Here is a 17,439-nt window from a genome sequence, read left to right on the forward strand (position 1 = left end):
CTTTTTCTGTTCCCGAGAAATATAACTTATTATTTAGTGTAAAATGTCGATTCCAAAATGGTTTATATATAAAGGTCATGTGTCCTACCTTAAAAACACAAAAATATGGATCTTGAAAGGGAATGTTATGCATTTTGAACACTTTTTTTCAGTGGATGTAAGCGTTTTTGCCATGTCCCCGAGTGTTATTCATCAACTTCGAGAAGAAATCAATAATAATAAAGTCTGAAAATGAATGCACTCACTATTGTAAGTCGTTCTGGATAAGAGAGTCTGCTAAATAAAAAAATATATAAAACATTCCATGAGAAATAGAACCCATAAAATAAAATATTTTAAATGTTTCTTCATTATTTTATAGTCCTAGTTAAATTCTCTCATCAATGAAGGTTATTTCATGATTATTGTATTCATGATTATTATTTTATTTAAGGTTTTCTGTGTGTCCCTAATATCACTTTCCATCCTGTTAGTTTATTGTAATACGGCTCGCCAGCTTCTAGTCCTAAAAAGCGGAAATGAGTCTAGTTTGTTCAGCCATTTCTATGGGGGAAAATGAATGGAGAAAGAATACGGTTTTGGGATAAATGCCGATAATAAGGTCTGAGGTTAACACAGGCTCAGGAGATCTTATACACGTTTTGTTCTATGAGATAAAATCAGTCAGTTAACATGACCTTTATGAATTATAAAGCCTTTGTGCTTTTTTAAATTATATAAACGCTTCAAAATTCACAAAAAGTGACGTTAGCTGATGAAGATTATCTCATAGAACAAAACGTATAAGAGCTCCTAAGCATGTGTTTACCACAGACCTTATTTTCGGCGTTTATCCAAAAACTCTACAAAGATGCCATTCATTTCCCCATAGGCTTTGTCCAACGAACTATGGCGGAGTTAGTGCCTACAAAAAGACGCCAATACTATTTATCTCTATTCAGGAAGTGTCATAATTTCTTTGGTGGGAAAACAACGGAACAAACCTAAATAAATATAACACTGTTTTATCTATTTTTCCCATGTTGTTATTCTATATGTCCCACTCACATTCCTCAAAATGTTAAAAAGTTTGATAGAGAAGTTAACATCCTGTTCAAGTGTTCACCATTATGCTACCTCTATCGTGCTCCCTTACAGAGCTATGGCTAATTTAGGTTCCACATTTCCACCTTTATGTTCGACCCTATTAGGATTATGTACCTAACAGGTTGGAAAATGCACCTAAACATTTAAGTGCCTGAGCTTGACCAATATGTTTTTCTGAAAGTCAAACATGTCCTTTTTCTGATAGAATAAAACCATTTCTTCCCTAAAGATATAAAGGAATGACCTAACTAACAACTCAAATAAACAGATTCTATGCCCATAACTTTAAAATACAATTTAATAACAGTCACATACATAATAAGTCCTTGTTTAGGTTAATTTCTTTTTACAAAATTCATAACTGTAACAAAAAATAACATAGGCTACTACTCCATTGTTTATATTGTTGTCACTTTGTAAACAAATGCTTTTTCTTAGCTTCATATTATTATTTGATGGTATGCACATGTTAAGAGTGTGGATTAAAGGAACAGGCCCAGTTCTGTCACAGTCAGGAAACCACTTATTATTATAATGATGTGTTATGTAGGGGACTTGTGTGCCTATATGAACACCTCTTGGTTTGTTGGTGTACCCTCAAATGCCCTTTACGGTTGAAAGCCATGCCACATACTTGACATTTGAACGGCTTCTCTCCAGTATGGATGAGCATATGTCGTTTTCTATCTTTGCTGACATAAAAGCGTTTATCACACACGGTGCATGGATACGGCCGCTCCCCTGTGTGCGTCCGCCGATGCATCTGCAGATGACACTTCTGCTTAAAACTTCTTTCACATTCTGGGCACTTGAATGGCCGTTCTCCAGTGTGTGTCCGGGTGTGTAACCTCAATTCAACTGTAGATTTGAAACCCTTCCCGCAGAGATCACAGAGGAATGGTCTTTCGCCAGTGTGCATTAACATATGCCTTCTTAACCATACCAACCGAAAAAACTTCTTACCACAGTCTGGGCAGACGAAAGCAGCATCTTTGTGATTTAACATGTGTTGTTTCAATAGCTCTTTTCTCTTGAAACTTTTCCCACAATGGGAGCAGGTGTGGAGTTCTCCCTCAACATGAATCTTAGAGTGTTCTTCCAGGGTTTTTGCATCCCGGAAACCTTTTCCACACTCAACACAGAGGTACGGTTTTTCCCCTGTGTGAATTCTCTCATGAACAGTCAGCTTATCGAGTGATAAGAATGATCGCTGGCACACAGAGCATTGGTAAGGAGTGGACTCATTTCTTTGATGTAAGCGCAGCTCAGTTAATGAAACAAAAGTCTTCTGACAAGAAGGGCAGGGGAATGGTCCCGTAAATTGATGAGTACGACTGTAGTGGCTCTTCAGGTCCATGCACCGAGAAAATATCTCTTCACAAAAGGAGCACTTGAAGATGTCAGGGCACTTGTTGCGGGTCGAGTTCAGTCTGACAACGTTTTCATTTGACCCTAGCTCCCTCCTTTTTTTGAAGACTTCACTTGAAGGACAACCTCTTTTTTTACTCCTGTCTTTCCCAAAACCCTTCATACACAGAGGACACTTATAAAGGCTTTTTCCTTTGTGAAATACAATACGACGATCTTTCAACACATATTGAAATTCAAAAGTCTTATGGCATAGATGGCATGTTTTGGGATCACTACTTGCATTACTGGATTGTCCTGAGATCCTGTCCTTTCCATGCTGGTGTTCATTGGCCTCCTGTTGGTTCATCATCTCATCACACTCATTCTGCTGATGTTTTTGTAAGTCGTCCTGATGTTCAAAGCCTTCCCCACACTGGGTGCACTGGTGAGGGCTCTGTTCAGTGTGAGTTCTCATGTGTGTTGTCAAATCTTTTGCTTCAACAAAACTCTTCCCACATAAGGAGCATATTTTGGCACGTTTGCTTCTTTTAGAAGACTGCCCTGTGGTATGGGAAACAGGACGAGGAGCACCACCTGGTGTTGAGAGGAGAGAAGTACCATTGTTAAAGGATACAGAGGATACAGTCACTCACCCCTAACTTGAGACTCGGAATACATTTTCTACACAGATCCATAAATTAATATATTGTTTTAAGTAATATATCAAATGTTTTACTCACCTGTCATCAGAAGGGTTTCATCAAGTGGTGTCAACAGCACTACGGGCTGAAGGTCCAAATCTGACTTGTCTTCAACCATCTGTTCGCAACGGTGGGATATTCTTCTGATTTTCATTCTGCTGTGACATTGAGGGCTGTGAAAAGCCTCATCCAATTTCCTCCCTTCTGTTTGCTCTCCGGTGAGTGTCTTGTGTGTCTCTTTTCTGGAAGCCATTTCCTCATGTAGATTCTCTAACTTGACATCCACAGAAGGCCCTTCATCCTGATCTGAGGACTTGACTTCTGCATCTGAAACCTTGCCAGTTTCCTTAGACTCAGGAAACTGGATATCAGTTGTATCAGGTGTGGCGGCAAGAAATGTGTGCAGTTCAGAAAAGAATGGACAGGTCACTCGGCCACTACTGCTTGGGTTCCTCAGTGTTTGTCTGTAGCTGAACTTCATGTCCTTTATCTTTGTTTGACACTGCTTCCAAGTCCTTTTGACGCCAAGGTCCTTCATCTGCTTTGAAATTTCGCTATACACATGTTTTTTTCTATAACTTCGTTCCATCTCCTGAAGAATCTGTTTGTTTGACCATACAGAGATTAGCGCTTCTGTTTCCTTTGGGGACCAGGTCCCTCCGACATTGTCGGCTGTTGTCAATGACGTTGAGGACATGTCTTCTCCATCTACAATCTCTACCTGTAAAACATCATAAGCCAACTGATGTTGCAGTCTCTCCTCATAGTTGTTCTCTCCCCATTCCTCTGTCCTTCTATCCATCATTTCCACTGCCTTCTTAACCGTGTCCAAACTCATCCCCCGCTCCTTCTCTGCATTATCTTGCTCTATCAAAGTGTCCCTTTCATTTCTGGGTGCACATGTGGCTATAGACTGGCTATGTGAGCGTGCTTCATCAATGTCCATTTCCACCCTCTCTGAGAGCGTGTGATACAGTGAAGAGAGGATGCGATCATCGGCACAAGAAGAATGAGCTGAAACAGTGGAAAAGAGAGAACAATAAAATGTTTTCTTCTCATAAATGCTACATATTTTTTTAAACCTTTAAATTCCTTATTATACATTTACATTACATTTTAGTCATTTAGCAGACGCTCTTAACCAGAGCGACTTACAGGAGCAATTAGGGTCAAGTGCCTTGCTCAAGGGCACATTAACGTCATTTAGCAGACGCTCTTAGCCAGAGCGACTCACAAATTGGTACGTTCACCCTATAGCCAGTGGGATAACCACTTTACAATTTGGGGGGGTTAGACGGATTACTTTATCCTATCCCAGGTATTCCTTAAAGAGGTGGGGTTTCAAATGTCTCCGGAAGGTGGTGAGTGACTCCGCTGTCCTGGCGTCGTGAGGGAGCTTGTTCCACCATTGGGGTGCCAGAGCAGCGAACAGTTTTGACTGGGCTGAGCGGGAGCTATGCTTCCGCAGAGGAAGGGAGCCAGCAGGCCAGAGGTGGATGAACGCAATGCCCTCGTTTGGGTGTAGGGACTGATCAGAGCCTGAAGGTACAGAGGTGCCGTTCCCCTCACTGCTCCATAGGCAAGCACCATGGTCTTGTAGCGGATGCGAGCTTCAACTGGAAGCCAGTGGAGTGTGCGGAGGAGGGGGTGACGTGAGAGAACTTGGGAAGGTTGAACACCAGACGGGCTGCGGCATTCTGGATGAGTTGTAGGGGTTTAATGGCACAGGCAGGGAGGCCAGCCAACAGCGAGTTGCAGTAGTCCAGACGGGAGATGACAAGTGCCTGGATTAGGACCTGTGCCGCTTCTTGTGTAAGGCAGGGTCGTACTCTCCGAATGTTGTAGAGCATGAACCTGCAGGAGCGGGTCACCGCCTTGATGTTGGCGGAGAACGACAGGGTATTGTCCAGGGTCACGCCTAGGCTCTTCGCACTCTGGGAGGAGGACACAGCGGAGTTGTCAACCGTGATGGCGAGATCATGGAACGGGCAGTCCTTCCCCGGGAGGAAGAGCAGCTCCGTCTTGCCAGGGTTCAGCTTGAGGTGGTGATCCGTCATCCATACTGATATGTCTGCCAGACATGCAGAGATGCGATTCGCCACCTGGTTATGAGGACTTGACTTCTGCATCTGAAACCTTGCCAGTTTCCTTAGACTCAGGAAACTGGATATCAGTTGTATCCTGAAGAATATAACTCAGAAATGTCCCATGAGCTTAGTTCAACTGTCGTACCCCATCAGAACTAAATATAAGCTTGTTTTACTCCATTGTTTGTAAACAACATAATTGTAAAACACTGTATAGCCTCAAAACATGGTTAAAACTATAATTTTGGTATCATGGATGGTCAGTCCTTGCATCCATAACTCTGTTCAGAAATATGAGCGATTAAATCTTTCCAGCACTATCCCTCAGGTCTTTACCAAATCGATATCTTGAAAATAGAAACAGAGCGTAAATTCACCCATAGCCCTCGCTGCTTATGCCCAGGTTTCCTTTCAAACAATGGGAGAATCTCTGCAAAAGTTACACGTCCAGTGTAGCAGGCCTGTTTAGTCTCTTGCAGGTGGTTACAAACATGGTTTAAATGTAATACAACTTTTATTTTCCACTGGATGAAAACAGAGCTGTAAAAAAGCCTACCATTAGTGAACAAATGGTCATGGCATCTGTGGTGCTGGAGAAGGGTCTTCAAAGGCTGAGGTTGAGTCACAGACTGTGCACACTCCTTCAGCATAGAGTGGGCAGGTCTGAGCCATGATGCAGTCTGAGAAGGGGAGGTGTTTTTAAATATGCAACAAATCCAATTGACCAAATCGCAACAGTAAGCTATGGTAGACTCAGCAATATGACAACATCAATTCAAATAGGCCAAGGCTGCCACTATTGTCTCTTCCCAAATTGCACCTACCTGTTGAAATGTTGGTGTTGGAAGCAGCTTCTCCAGCCTGGAGAGGAACTCCCACATCAGAGTCTGCAGTGCTGTGTCATACATGGGGCCGAATTCTTCTGGAAAAACTTCCTAGAAGACACATTGCATTTGAGTGGTGTACAACAGATTAAATGAATGCATTCTTAATTGAGTGAGGCATCCTATTGACACCGAGTGGCTTTGTCGTAGCCGGCCGCGATCGGGAGACCCATGGGGCGGCGCACAATTGGCCCAGCGTCGTCCAGGGTAGGGGAGGGAATGGCCGGCAGGGATGTAGCTCAGTTGGTAGAGCATGGCGTTTGCAACGCCAGGGTTGTGGGTTTGATTCCCACGGGGGGCCAGTATGAAAAAAAGTAAAATCAAAATCAAAATAAATAATGTATGCACTCACTAACTGTAAGTCGCTCTGGATAAGAGCGTCTGCTAAATTACTAAAAATGTTTTTTTTTTTTATTAGTACAGTGCATTCTGAAAGTATTCAGACCCATTCCCCACATTTTGTTACGTTACAGCCTTATTCTAAAATTGATTAAATAAAACATTTTCCTCATCAATCTACACACAATACCCCATTATGACAAAACGAAAACAGGTTTTTTGAAAATTTGGAAAAACAGAAATACCTTATTTACAGAAGTATTCAGACCCTTTGCTATGAGACTCGAAATTGAGTTCAGGTGCATCCTGTTTCCATTGATCATCCTTGAGCTGTTTCTACAACTTGATTGTAGTCCACCTGTGGTAAATTCAATTGATTGGACATGATTTGGAAAGGCACACACCGGTCTATATAAGGTCCCACAGTTGACAGTGCATGTCAGAAAAAACAAAGCCATGAGGTCAAAGGAATTGTCCGTAGAGCTTCAAGACAGGACTATGTCGAGACACAGATCTGGGGAAGGGTACCAACAAATTGATGCTGCATTGAAGGTCCCCAAGAACACAGTGGCCTCCATCATTCATAAATGGAAGAAGTCTGGAACCACCAAGACTCTTCCTAGAGCTGGCCGCCCGGGCCAAACTGAGCAATCGAGGGAGAAGGGCCTTGGTCAGGGAGGTGACCAAGAACCCGATGGTCACTCTGACAGAGCTCCAGAGTTCCTCTGTGGAGATGGGGGACCTTCCAGAAGGACAACCATCTCTGCAGCACTCCACCAATCAGGCCTTTATGGTAGAGTGGCCAGACGGCCCGCTTGGAGTTTGCCAAAAAGCACCTAAAGGACCCTCAGACCATGAGAAACAAGATTCTCTGGTCTGATGAAACCAAGATTGAACTCTTTGGCCTGAATGTCAAGCGTCATGTCTGGAGGAAACCTGGCACCATCCCTACGGTGAAGCATGGTGGTGGCAAAACCTGCTCCAGAGCGCTCAGGACCTCAGACTGGGGCGAAGGTTCACCTTCCAACAGGACAACAACCCTAAGCACACAGCAAAGACAACGCAGGAGTGGCTTCGGGACAAGTCCTCTGTAGCTCAATTGGTAGAGCATGGCGCTTGTAATGCCAGTGTAGTGGGTTCGATCCCCGGGACCACCCATACGTAAAAATGTATGCACACGTGACTGTAAGTTGCTTTGGATAAAAATGTCTGCTAAATGGCATATTATTATTATTAAGTCTCTGAATGTCCTTGGGTGGCCCAGCCACAGCCCAGAGTTGAACCCGATCGAACATCTCTGGAGAGACCTGAAAGAGATTGAGAGGATCTGCAGAGAAGAATGGGAGAAAGTTCCAGGTGTGCCAAGCTTGTAGCATCATACCCAAGAAGACTCAAGGCTGTAATCGCTGCCAAAGGTGCTTCAACAAAGTACTGAGTAAAGGGTCTGAATACTTATGTAAATGTAATATTTCAGATGTAATTTATACATATGCAACATTTTTGAAAAACCTGTTTTTGCTTTGTCAAGGGGTCTGAATACTTTCCGAATGCACTGTAGCTATACATCAACTCAATATTAGCTAATGCATACAAGTTGAGGTCCAGTAGTACTGATGTGTCAGTTATGAGGATTTCAAAGGAATATCATTTTTGGTATTTTATTAGGATCACCATTAGCTGTTGCGAAAGCAGCAGCTACTCTTCCTGGGGTCCACACAAAACATGACATAATACAGAACATTAATAGACAAGAACAGCTCAAGGACAGAACTACATATATTTTAAAATGGCACACATAGCCTACATATCAATACATACACACAAAATATCTAGGTCAAATAGGGGAGAGGCGTTGTGCCGTGAGGTGTTGCTTTATCCGTTTTTTTTAAACCAGGTTTGCTGTTCATTTGAGCAATATGAGATGGAAGGGAGTTCCATGCAATAATGGCTCTATATAATACTGTACGCCTTCTTGAATTTGTTCTGTATTTGGGGACTTTGAAAAGACCACTGGTGGCATGTCTGGTGGGGTAACTGTGTTTGTGTCAGAGCTGTGTGTAAGATGACTATGCTAACTATTTGGAATTTTCAACACATTAATGCTTCTTATAAAAAGAAGAAGTGATGCAGTCAGTCTCTCCTCAACTCTTAGCCAAGAGAGACTGGCATGCATGCTATTAATATTAGCCCTCTGATTACAATGCAGAGCAAGACATGCCACTCTGTTCTGGTCCAGCTGCAGCTTAACTAGGTATGTATTTGCAGCACTTGACCATATGACTGGACAGTAATCAAGATAAGACAAAACTAGAGCCTGCAGGACTTGCTTTTTGGAGTGTGGTGTCAAAAAAGCAGAGCATCTCTTTATTATGGACATACCTCTCCCCATCTTTACAACCATTGAATCTATATGTTTTGACCATGACAGTTTACAATCTAAGGTACCACCAAGTCATTTAGTCTCCTCAACTTGTTCAACAGCCACACCATTCAGAATGAGGACCAGATTGTGCACACACACACTGCTGTTCAGTTTACCTCCTTGATTTAAATGTCAGTTTAGCAGAAATATTGTTCTCACACCAACCTGGAAGAAGTGTTCCCTCTCAATTGGGTCATCTAGAAGAGTTTGGACAAGTTCCAAGAAGTTTGACTCTGATGCCTCGACCTGTGGATCTATCTACAGCAAGTATACATAACACAGTTAGTAAATGAACCTAGCCAGCAGAGTTACAAGTCTTGATCACCGAGTGGCACTCACCTCCCGTTCTCTATGAGTGATGATGCAGGTCCTCATCTTGCTCAGGTGTGGCTGGATGGTCTCCAGGTCAGCTGAATGATCAGAGCGACACAACTCCAGAACCAACTGTCAACAACAAACAGGTAACACAAACATTTTGGATACAAACCAATCTGGCAGTGAGTACGGTATAGGAACGTTAGTACAGCCAAAGCCTGTATTAAGGGAAGCCATGTCACTCCCTCGCCATATTGGCTACGCCCAAAGGGCGCTTATTTGCATTGAGAAGACCATAGCTGTTTGGATATCATGGGCATCTAACGTGAGAGCTAAATATAAACTAATTCGACGTCAAAACAATACGGCATAGAAAACTTCTGTTTAGTGTCTTGCAACAATTAATGTTGTCATTTGATAATAAAACGTTTCACTTTTGGCTAAATAATGCACTTTATCTGACTAGTCCTTCTCCTGCACCTATCCATCCAGACCTTGACAACAGAGGGCGTGATCAGAGTGTGCAGCTAATATGATTGGCCATGTGGGACTAGCGCAACCTGCCCCACCTCCTGCAAAACCCATTGTAAATCAGTTATATGGCATAGCTCCACTTAGTACCAAAAACATGGTATAGTTGTAGGGGCCCTTACTGTAGAGGCTGAAACAATGATCATGGTGTGTGAAATATAACATCAAACATCGATTTCAGTCTGTAGGGAATTTTGACAACACAATGTCACCCAACTTTCTACCTCAATCATACCCCTCTTAATTTCTCACCTGTGCTCGCAGCCCCATGATGAGTTGGACTTTCTCTCTGTAACTCATCAGATCAGGGATTATCTCCAACACAGTGGTTACAAACTCCTCCACCAACCCGTAGTCCATTGTGTCTCTCCGCTGAACAACTTGCCACAGAGCTGCAGACACCAGCCGCAGTGGAGGAACCAAAAGACGCAGAGAAGACAGAGGAAGAGGACGACCTGGTAGGAAAGAAAATCTTTGGTTCTGTTCCAGGTCACACTTTTTGAAATTGCAGTATACAGATGATCAGATCTCACACGTAATGGTGATGTTTTGTTACTGGGTAGCTAAATGTGGGTGGCAGTAGCCTAGAGATTGACCATCTACTGGACATGTTATGTAGCCTAACTACTTCTACACTTTCATAGTGAAACAGACTTGAGCCTACATGAATATAGGTAACTAAGATTTTATTAAACTAGAGCCTGCATTTCACATTTCACAAGTAAGCACATGCCTTTATCTGACACTTCTCAATATAACAACTGACCACATACTGTACCTACAGTGCCTTCGGAAAGTATTCCAACCCCTTGACTTTTTCCAAATGTTGTTACGTTACAGCCTTATTCTAAACTGATTTATTTTTTAAAATCAAAACTCCTCCACAATCTACACACAATACCCCATATAAACAAAGAGAAAACAGTTTAGACATGTTAGCAAATTTATTACAAATAAAAAACTGATTTACATTAGTAATCAGACCCTTTGCTATGAGACTCGAAATTGAGCTCAAGTGCATCCTGTTTCCATTGATCACCCTTGAGATGTTTCTACAACTTGATTGGAGTCCACCTGTGGTATATTATATTGATTGGACATGATTTGGAAAGGCATACACCTGTCTATATAAAGTACCACAGTTGACAGTGCATGTCAGAGCAAAAACCAAGCCATGAGGCGAAGGAATTGTCCGTAGAGCTCCGAGACAGGATTGTGTCGAGGCACATATTTGGGGAAGGGTACCAAAAAATGTCTGCAACATTGAAGGTCCCCAAGAACACAGTGGCCTCCATTATTCTTAAATGGAAGAAGTTTGGAACCACCAAGACTCTTCCTGGAGCTGGCCGCCCGGCCAAACTGAGCAATCGGGGGAGAAGGGCCTTGGTAAGGGAGGTGACCAAGAACCGATGGTCACTCTGACAGAGCTCCAGAGTTCCTCTGTGGAGATGGGAGAACCTTCCAGAAGGACAACCATCTCTGCAGCACTCCACCAATCAGGCCTTTATGGTAGAGTGGCCAGACGGAAGCCACTCCTCAGTAAAAGGCACATGACAGCCTGCTTGGAGTTTGCCAAAAGGCACCTAAAGACTCTCAGACCATGAGAAACAAGATTCTCTGGTATGATGAATCCAAGATTGAAGTCTTTGGTCAGGATCGAGGGAAAGATGAACGGAGCAAAGTACAGAGAGATCTTTGATGAAAACCTGCTCCAGAGCACTCAGGACCTCCGACTGGGGTGACGGTTCACCTTCCAACAGGACAACGACCCTAAGCACACTGCCAAGACAACGCAGGAGTGGATTCGGGACAAGTCTATGAATGTCCTTGAGTGGCCCAACCAGAGCCCAGACATTCCCCATCCAACCTGACAGAGCTTGAGAGGATCTGCAGAGAAGAATGGGAGAAACTCCCCAAATACAGGAGTGCCAAGCTTGTAGCGTCATACCAAGAAGACTTGAGGCTGTAATCGCTGCCAAAGGTGCTTCAACAAAGTACTGAGTAAAGGATCTGAATACTTATGTAAATGTGATATCAGTTTTTTATTTTGAATAAATTAGCAAAATTTTCTAAAAACCTGTTTTTGCTTTGTCATTATGGGCTATTGTGTGTAGATTGATGAGGGAAAAAATTGAATCAATTTTAGAATATGGTTGTAACGTAACAAAATGTGGAAAAAGTCAAGGGTCTGAATACTTTCCAACGGCACTATATACTGCAGTCAATTTAACATAATGAAGCTTTGGTTTTAAGATGTAAGAACGTTTTTTAAACTTCCCCACCTTAGTTTCATTGAAAATATCATGCTTGTGGTGCCTTTCAACTTTCTAAATCCATCCTGTATCCACCCTTCCAGTGGGATCAAGATTATCGGCATCAAAACAATCCTAATCATAGCCTTTGCGTTTTTCAAAACGCAAAAACAACATTTAACCCTGAATAAAAGGTCAGATTGGATTATCAAATACGAATCCCTATTCCGAGGATCAGATTCAACATTTTCTGTTTTGAAATACCCAACATTTAATTCAATCTGATTTCTGAAACTGAAGTTTTCAAAAAGCGGGCCCTGCTGTTGTGTTCTTGAGCAACTGCTCTCAATCCAGAGGCGCTGCACCCTGTGCCAAGGCCCAGTGCAGTCAAAAAATTTGATTTTCCTATGTTTTATATACTGAAGAAAAATATAAAACGCAACATGTAAAGTGTGGGTCCCATGTTTCATGAGCTGAAAGAAACACAATGCCACAGATGTCTCAAGTTTTGAGGGAGCATGCAATTGGCATGCTGACTGCAGGAATGTCCACCAGAGCTGTTGCAAGAGAATTGGATGTTAATTGGACTGTTTGGCAGTACTTCCAACCGGCCTCACAACCGCAGACCACGTGTAACCACGCCAGCCCAGGACCTCCACATCCGTGTCTTCTTCACCTGCGGGATCATCTGAGACCAGCCACCCAGACAGCTGATGAAACTGAGGAGTACTTCTGTCTGTAATAAAGCCCTTTTGTGGGGAAAAACTCATTCTGATTGGCTGGGCCTGGATCCCCAGTGGGTGGGCCTATGCCCAGTCATGTGAAATACATAGATTAGGGCCTATTTCTTTTTTTTCTTTTCTATCGACTGATTTCCTTATATGAACTCTAACTCAGTAAAATTGTTGCATGTTGCATTTATATTTTTGTTCAGTATATATACACTGAATATACTAAACATTAGGAACACCTTCATAATATTGGTGGACCATTCTTGATACACAAGGAAAAAGGTTAAGTGTGAAAAACCCAGCAGTGTTGCAGTTCTTGACACAAACCGGTGCGCCTGGCACCTACTAGCATACCCCGTTCAATGGCACTTAAATCTTTTGTCTTGCCCATTCACTCTCTGAATGGCCCACATACACAATCCATGTCTCAATTGTCTCAAAGCTTAAACAAAAAAAGTGCATTAAACAAGTGACATCATTAAGCTTTCACCTGGTCAGTCTATGTCATGGAAAGAGCAGGTGTTCTTAATGTTTAATTTCCGCACTATGAGGTTGGAATAATACTGCGACGGGTCACTCAACCAAGACTGCTCTGCGTCACGGAGGCTCTCCGCACTGCCAAAGCTGACTCTCTCTCCTCTGTTCTCATCCTCCTAGATCTATCCGCTGACTTCGACACTGTGAACCACCAGATCCTCCTCTCCACCCTCTCAGGGCTGAGCGTCTCAGGCTCTGCACACTCTCCGATTGCATCCTATATGGCAGACCGCTCCTACCAGGTGACCAGGGCTTGGTTCTAGACCCTCTCCTTTTCTCTCTATACACCAAGTCACTCGGCTCCATCATATCCTCACATGGTCTCTCCTATCATTGCTATGCGGATGACACTACTTTTTTCTTTCCCCCCTTCTGACACCCAGGTGGCGACACGCATCTCTGCGTGCCTGGCAGATATCTCAGCTTGGATGTCGGCCACCGACCTCAATCTCAACAAGACGGAGCTGCTCTTCCTCCTGGGGAAGGCCTCTTCAAGACCACTCCATCACGGTTGACAACTCCACAGTGTCCCCCTCCCAGAGTGCAAAGAACTTGGACAACACCCTGTCATTCTCTGCAAACATCAAAGCAGTAACTTGCTCCTGCAGGTTCATGCTCTACAACATCCGTAGAGTACTACCCTACCTCACACAGGAAGCGATGCAGGTCCTAATCCAGGCACTTGTTATCTCCCATCTGGACTACTGCAACTCGCTGTTGGCTGGGCTCCCCGCTTGTGCCATCAAACCCCTGCAACTTATCCAGAACGCTGCAGCCCGCCTGGTGTTTAACCTTCCCAAGTTCTCCCATGTCACCCCGCTCCTCCGCACACTCCACTGGCTTCCAGACGAAGCTCACATCCACTACAAGACCATGATACTTTCCTACGGAGCAGCAAGAGGAACTGCCCCTCCCTAACTTCAGGGTATGCTCAAACTTTACACCCCAACCCGAGCACTCCGTTCAGCCACCTCTGGTCTCTTGGCCCTCCCACCCCTACTGGAGTGCAGCTCCCGCTGTGTCCTGGCCAGGGTTTCTGTTAGGAAAATGTGGCGCCGGACATTTGACTGGCAGCATTTTAATTTACTGGACATTTAAGAAATTTGCCACACCTATATGCATTGGTTGCGTTAAATGATTAGGGCGTCGACCCACTGTTCTCAGAATGACAGAAATTGATTGTAGAGTTGTGACTGTCAGGTGAAAAGCAGAGACCCAGCCAGGCATATTGCATTATTTAAAAATACAATCGCGGAAAAACTCTTTGGAAAACAAATGGCTTTTATTGCTGTAAAGAGATGACAATGAAAAGACTCCAATCTGTCTTTTAGTTATGAAAATCCTCAACTTAATTGAGCTGAAAAGTAGCCTTATCTTATTGGTACCAGCGGAGAACATCGGCCATATCCTCAGTGAGTGTGCATATTCACCGTCTTTTTCATTGGGTCAGTGGCACTTTTGTTTGCTTTTCGACAGTACATTTCCACCTCCAGGTTAGATGTACCTCATATTGTATTTGTTTCTCCCCTTTTCACAGGCCTAATATGGATCAGACAGTCGTTTTTATTGATCTGTTTGTCAGTGTCAGCAGAGTAGGCTACCCTGTAGTATTTGTTGTATTAAAAAATATTCTGCTAATTTCACCAGTCACATAAAGTGTAGTAGAATTCTATGAAATTTCAATCAATTAATTGGCTAAAATGCATTATTTTGCAATGGGGGGCAAAAGCCGGCTATTACCGGCTAATGGAAACCCTAGTCCTGGCACCCCAATGATGGAACCAGCTTCCCCCTGAAGCTAGGACAGCAGAGTCCCTGCCCATCTTCCGAAACTCTTTGAAGAGGTAGGGTTTCAAATGTTATTTTAAATAATCCCACAGCACCCTCCCCCACCTTAGTTTGATATATTTCCCCCCTTACTAGCTCTGAACTTGCTGATAGCTACTTTGAGGGGGAAAAACTGTGCATTCAGAAAGTATATTTGGTAGTGAGTGGAAACGCCAAGCAGATGCTTAACATTTACATATCTGGTCAAATATCTGTCTCGTTGTTACATCTGTGGTAAGGTACTTAATGGTTACCCAGAAATGATTTGATATTTAGATTTTTTTAAACGGCTGCGTTGGACCCTTAACGTGTGCGTCTGGGGTGTTGGGAAAGGCTGCGGACCAATTTCCATTCTAACCAATGGACATGTATTTTCTATGCTATAAAACGATCAAAAACCAACTAGCTATGTTCCATCATCATTACGCCAGAAATACTGGCCTAAATTGTGACATTGCTCACACACTTTAATTCAGACACGTACACAGCGATAATACAACTCTTGAAGATCTTGAGAAATATAAAATAATATTACTCCATATTTTAGCCGTATCTATTTTTTTTTTGTCATTGTTATCCATAGTTCAAGAAAACAATTAGCTATGATGGTGTGCCACTGAAAACTACACATTTAACCTTTGCTTACCTTCCGCATCGCCAGTTTCCTTGGACTCCGTCATATCAGGCATGGCAGCGAGAAATTCGTCCAGTTCAGAAAAGAATGGACAGGTCGTTCGGTCACTATTGCATGGGTCTCTGCGTGTTTGTCCGTATCTATACTTCAAGGCCTTCATTTTATTTTGGCACTGCTTCCACGTCCGTTTGACACCAAGGTCATTTAGCCGCTCCGAAATTTCCCTGTAAACATGTTTGTTTCTACACGTTTGCTCCATTTTCAGAAGAATCTGTTCGTCTGACCATACCGAGATCAGCGCCTTTGTCTCCTCCGGGGACCATAGCCATCCGACATCGTCTGCCAATGCCATTGTCGATAATGTTGATCTAGTTTTGTTGATAGTAGCCTACAGCAGCTAGTAAATTAGATAGTACATGGTTAATATATGAGTGGTAAGAGCTAAATTCAATACCTTTGGTCGACCAAACAAAGTGGTGGGCTAGTTCCAATCATGACGTCATCTACAAGGAACTATGGTCGAGTTCCAGGTGGTCTTCTTTGAAGTCGTCCTGCGTAACTGAATATCGCTATATCGAAAGATGTTAGGAAATAGAACGAAAGGAATTCAAACGAACTTGCCGAAGGACAGCATTTGATGACCGTTTATCTGTAAAACAGCCCAGTAGATGTTATCAATACAATCAAATTAAAAGCACATCAATCATAGTAAATGTATTCTATAGAACAGGTGATGTCTGACATAATTCCGTATTCCACCTTACAGAGAAACACTTCTGCTCTACATTTTGTTTATTATGTACTTTGAAAACTTATCTGAAGGAGTGCCTTTCGAAAACCTTGACACAGAGGTGCGTCACTGGGGCCGAGCTCCCCGCCATCCAGGACCTCTATATCAGGCGGTGTCAGAGGGAGGCCCGAAAAATTGCCAGACTCCACCCATGCCAAAGACTGTTCACTCTGCTACCTTCCGGCACATAGCCGCAGGAAGTAGGGGTGCTGAGGGTGCTGCAGTAGTGCACTGGGCCTTTACTAGTCCTGTATTAGCAGACCTATATAGTAATCTGTGGTGTAGGCAACAACAAAAAATTGCAGCACCACCAAACTACTTCCTGCGGCTATGGTCCCGGAGCATCGGCTCTTGGCGCCAACAGGCTCCAAGACAACTTCTATCCAAGATGACTTCTAATCCCAAGCCATAACTCCAATTTGTAAGTCGCTCTGGATAAGAGGGTCTGATAAATGATGTAAATGTAAATAATACTGCTAAATAGCCATACTGCTATATAGTCAATTAATGGTACCCATACTATCTGCACTGCCTATCTTGCACTGACCCTATGCAGACTCACTAGACTATATATACACACTACATTGACACTCCCACACACATTCACACACTACATATGCACACACAAACACACATTACACTAATTTGCTGCTGCTACTCTGTTCTTTATTTTACTCGTATTATCATCTATCCTGATGCCTAGTCACTTTACCCTGCCTTCATGTACATATCTACCTCGTACCTCACTGCACATCGATCTGGAACTGATGCTCCCTGTTTATAGCTCCATTCTTGTGTAGAATTGGAGGAGCCTAATGGGAGGGACATGTAACCTGATATATAGCTATTATTGGCAGGGCAAACTCTCTTTGTTATTGGTCTATTAACTTATACCATCTGGTGATGTCGCCAGGTGGTCCAAACCCCCTGCCTTGCAAAACAACCAGAAATTT

The 17,439-nt window shown here is 43.2% G+C and overlaps 1 protein-coding gene across 1 annotated transcript; it reads right to left on the reverse strand.

The window, feature by feature from the left end:
• Window positions 1-1,366: 1,366 nt before the first annotated feature.
• On the reverse strand, window positions 1,367-16,338 carry LOC121586428 (zinc finger protein 354B). The gene is made up of 8 exons (XM_041903101.2): window positions 15,709-16,338; window positions 9,968-10,170; window positions 9,209-9,313; window positions 9,035-9,127; window positions 6,049-6,159; window positions 5,781-5,904; window positions 3,177-4,151; window positions 1,367-3,030 (listed from the first exon to the last, which is right to left on the reverse strand). Exons 1-8 carry the CDS (start codon window positions 16,046-16,048, stop codon window positions 1,616-1,618), a joined length of 3,366 nt encoding a protein of 1,121 aa, XP_041759035.2. The 5' UTR covers window positions 16,049-16,338; the 3' UTR covers window positions 1,367-1,615.
• Window positions 16,339-17,439: the final 1,101 nt, after the last annotated feature.

The sequence above is a fragment of the Coregonus clupeaformis genome, chromosome 17 (genome assembly GCF_020615455.1).
Source record: "Coregonus clupeaformis isolate EN_2021a chromosome 17, ASM2061545v1, whole genome shotgun sequence".
Classification (NCBI taxonomy): Eukaryota; Metazoa; Chordata; class Actinopteri; order Salmoniformes; family Salmonidae; genus Coregonus; species Coregonus clupeaformis.

Bases quoted from the DNA above. Each gene is read 5' to 3' on its own strand.
- LOC121586428 (XM_041903101.2), bottom strand. From the start codon at position 16,048: ATGGCATTGGCAGACGATGTCGGATGGCTATGGTCCCCGGAGGAGACA. The intron at 9,314-9,967 runs GTGAGAAATTAA...TGTTGTTGACAG, and splicing joins TCATGGGGCTGCGAGCACAG to TTGGTTCTGGAGTTGTGTCG. The intron at 5,905-6,048 runs GTAGGTGCAATT...TCCCCTTCTCAG, and splicing joins CAACACCAACATTTCAACAG to ACTGCATCATGGCTCAGACC.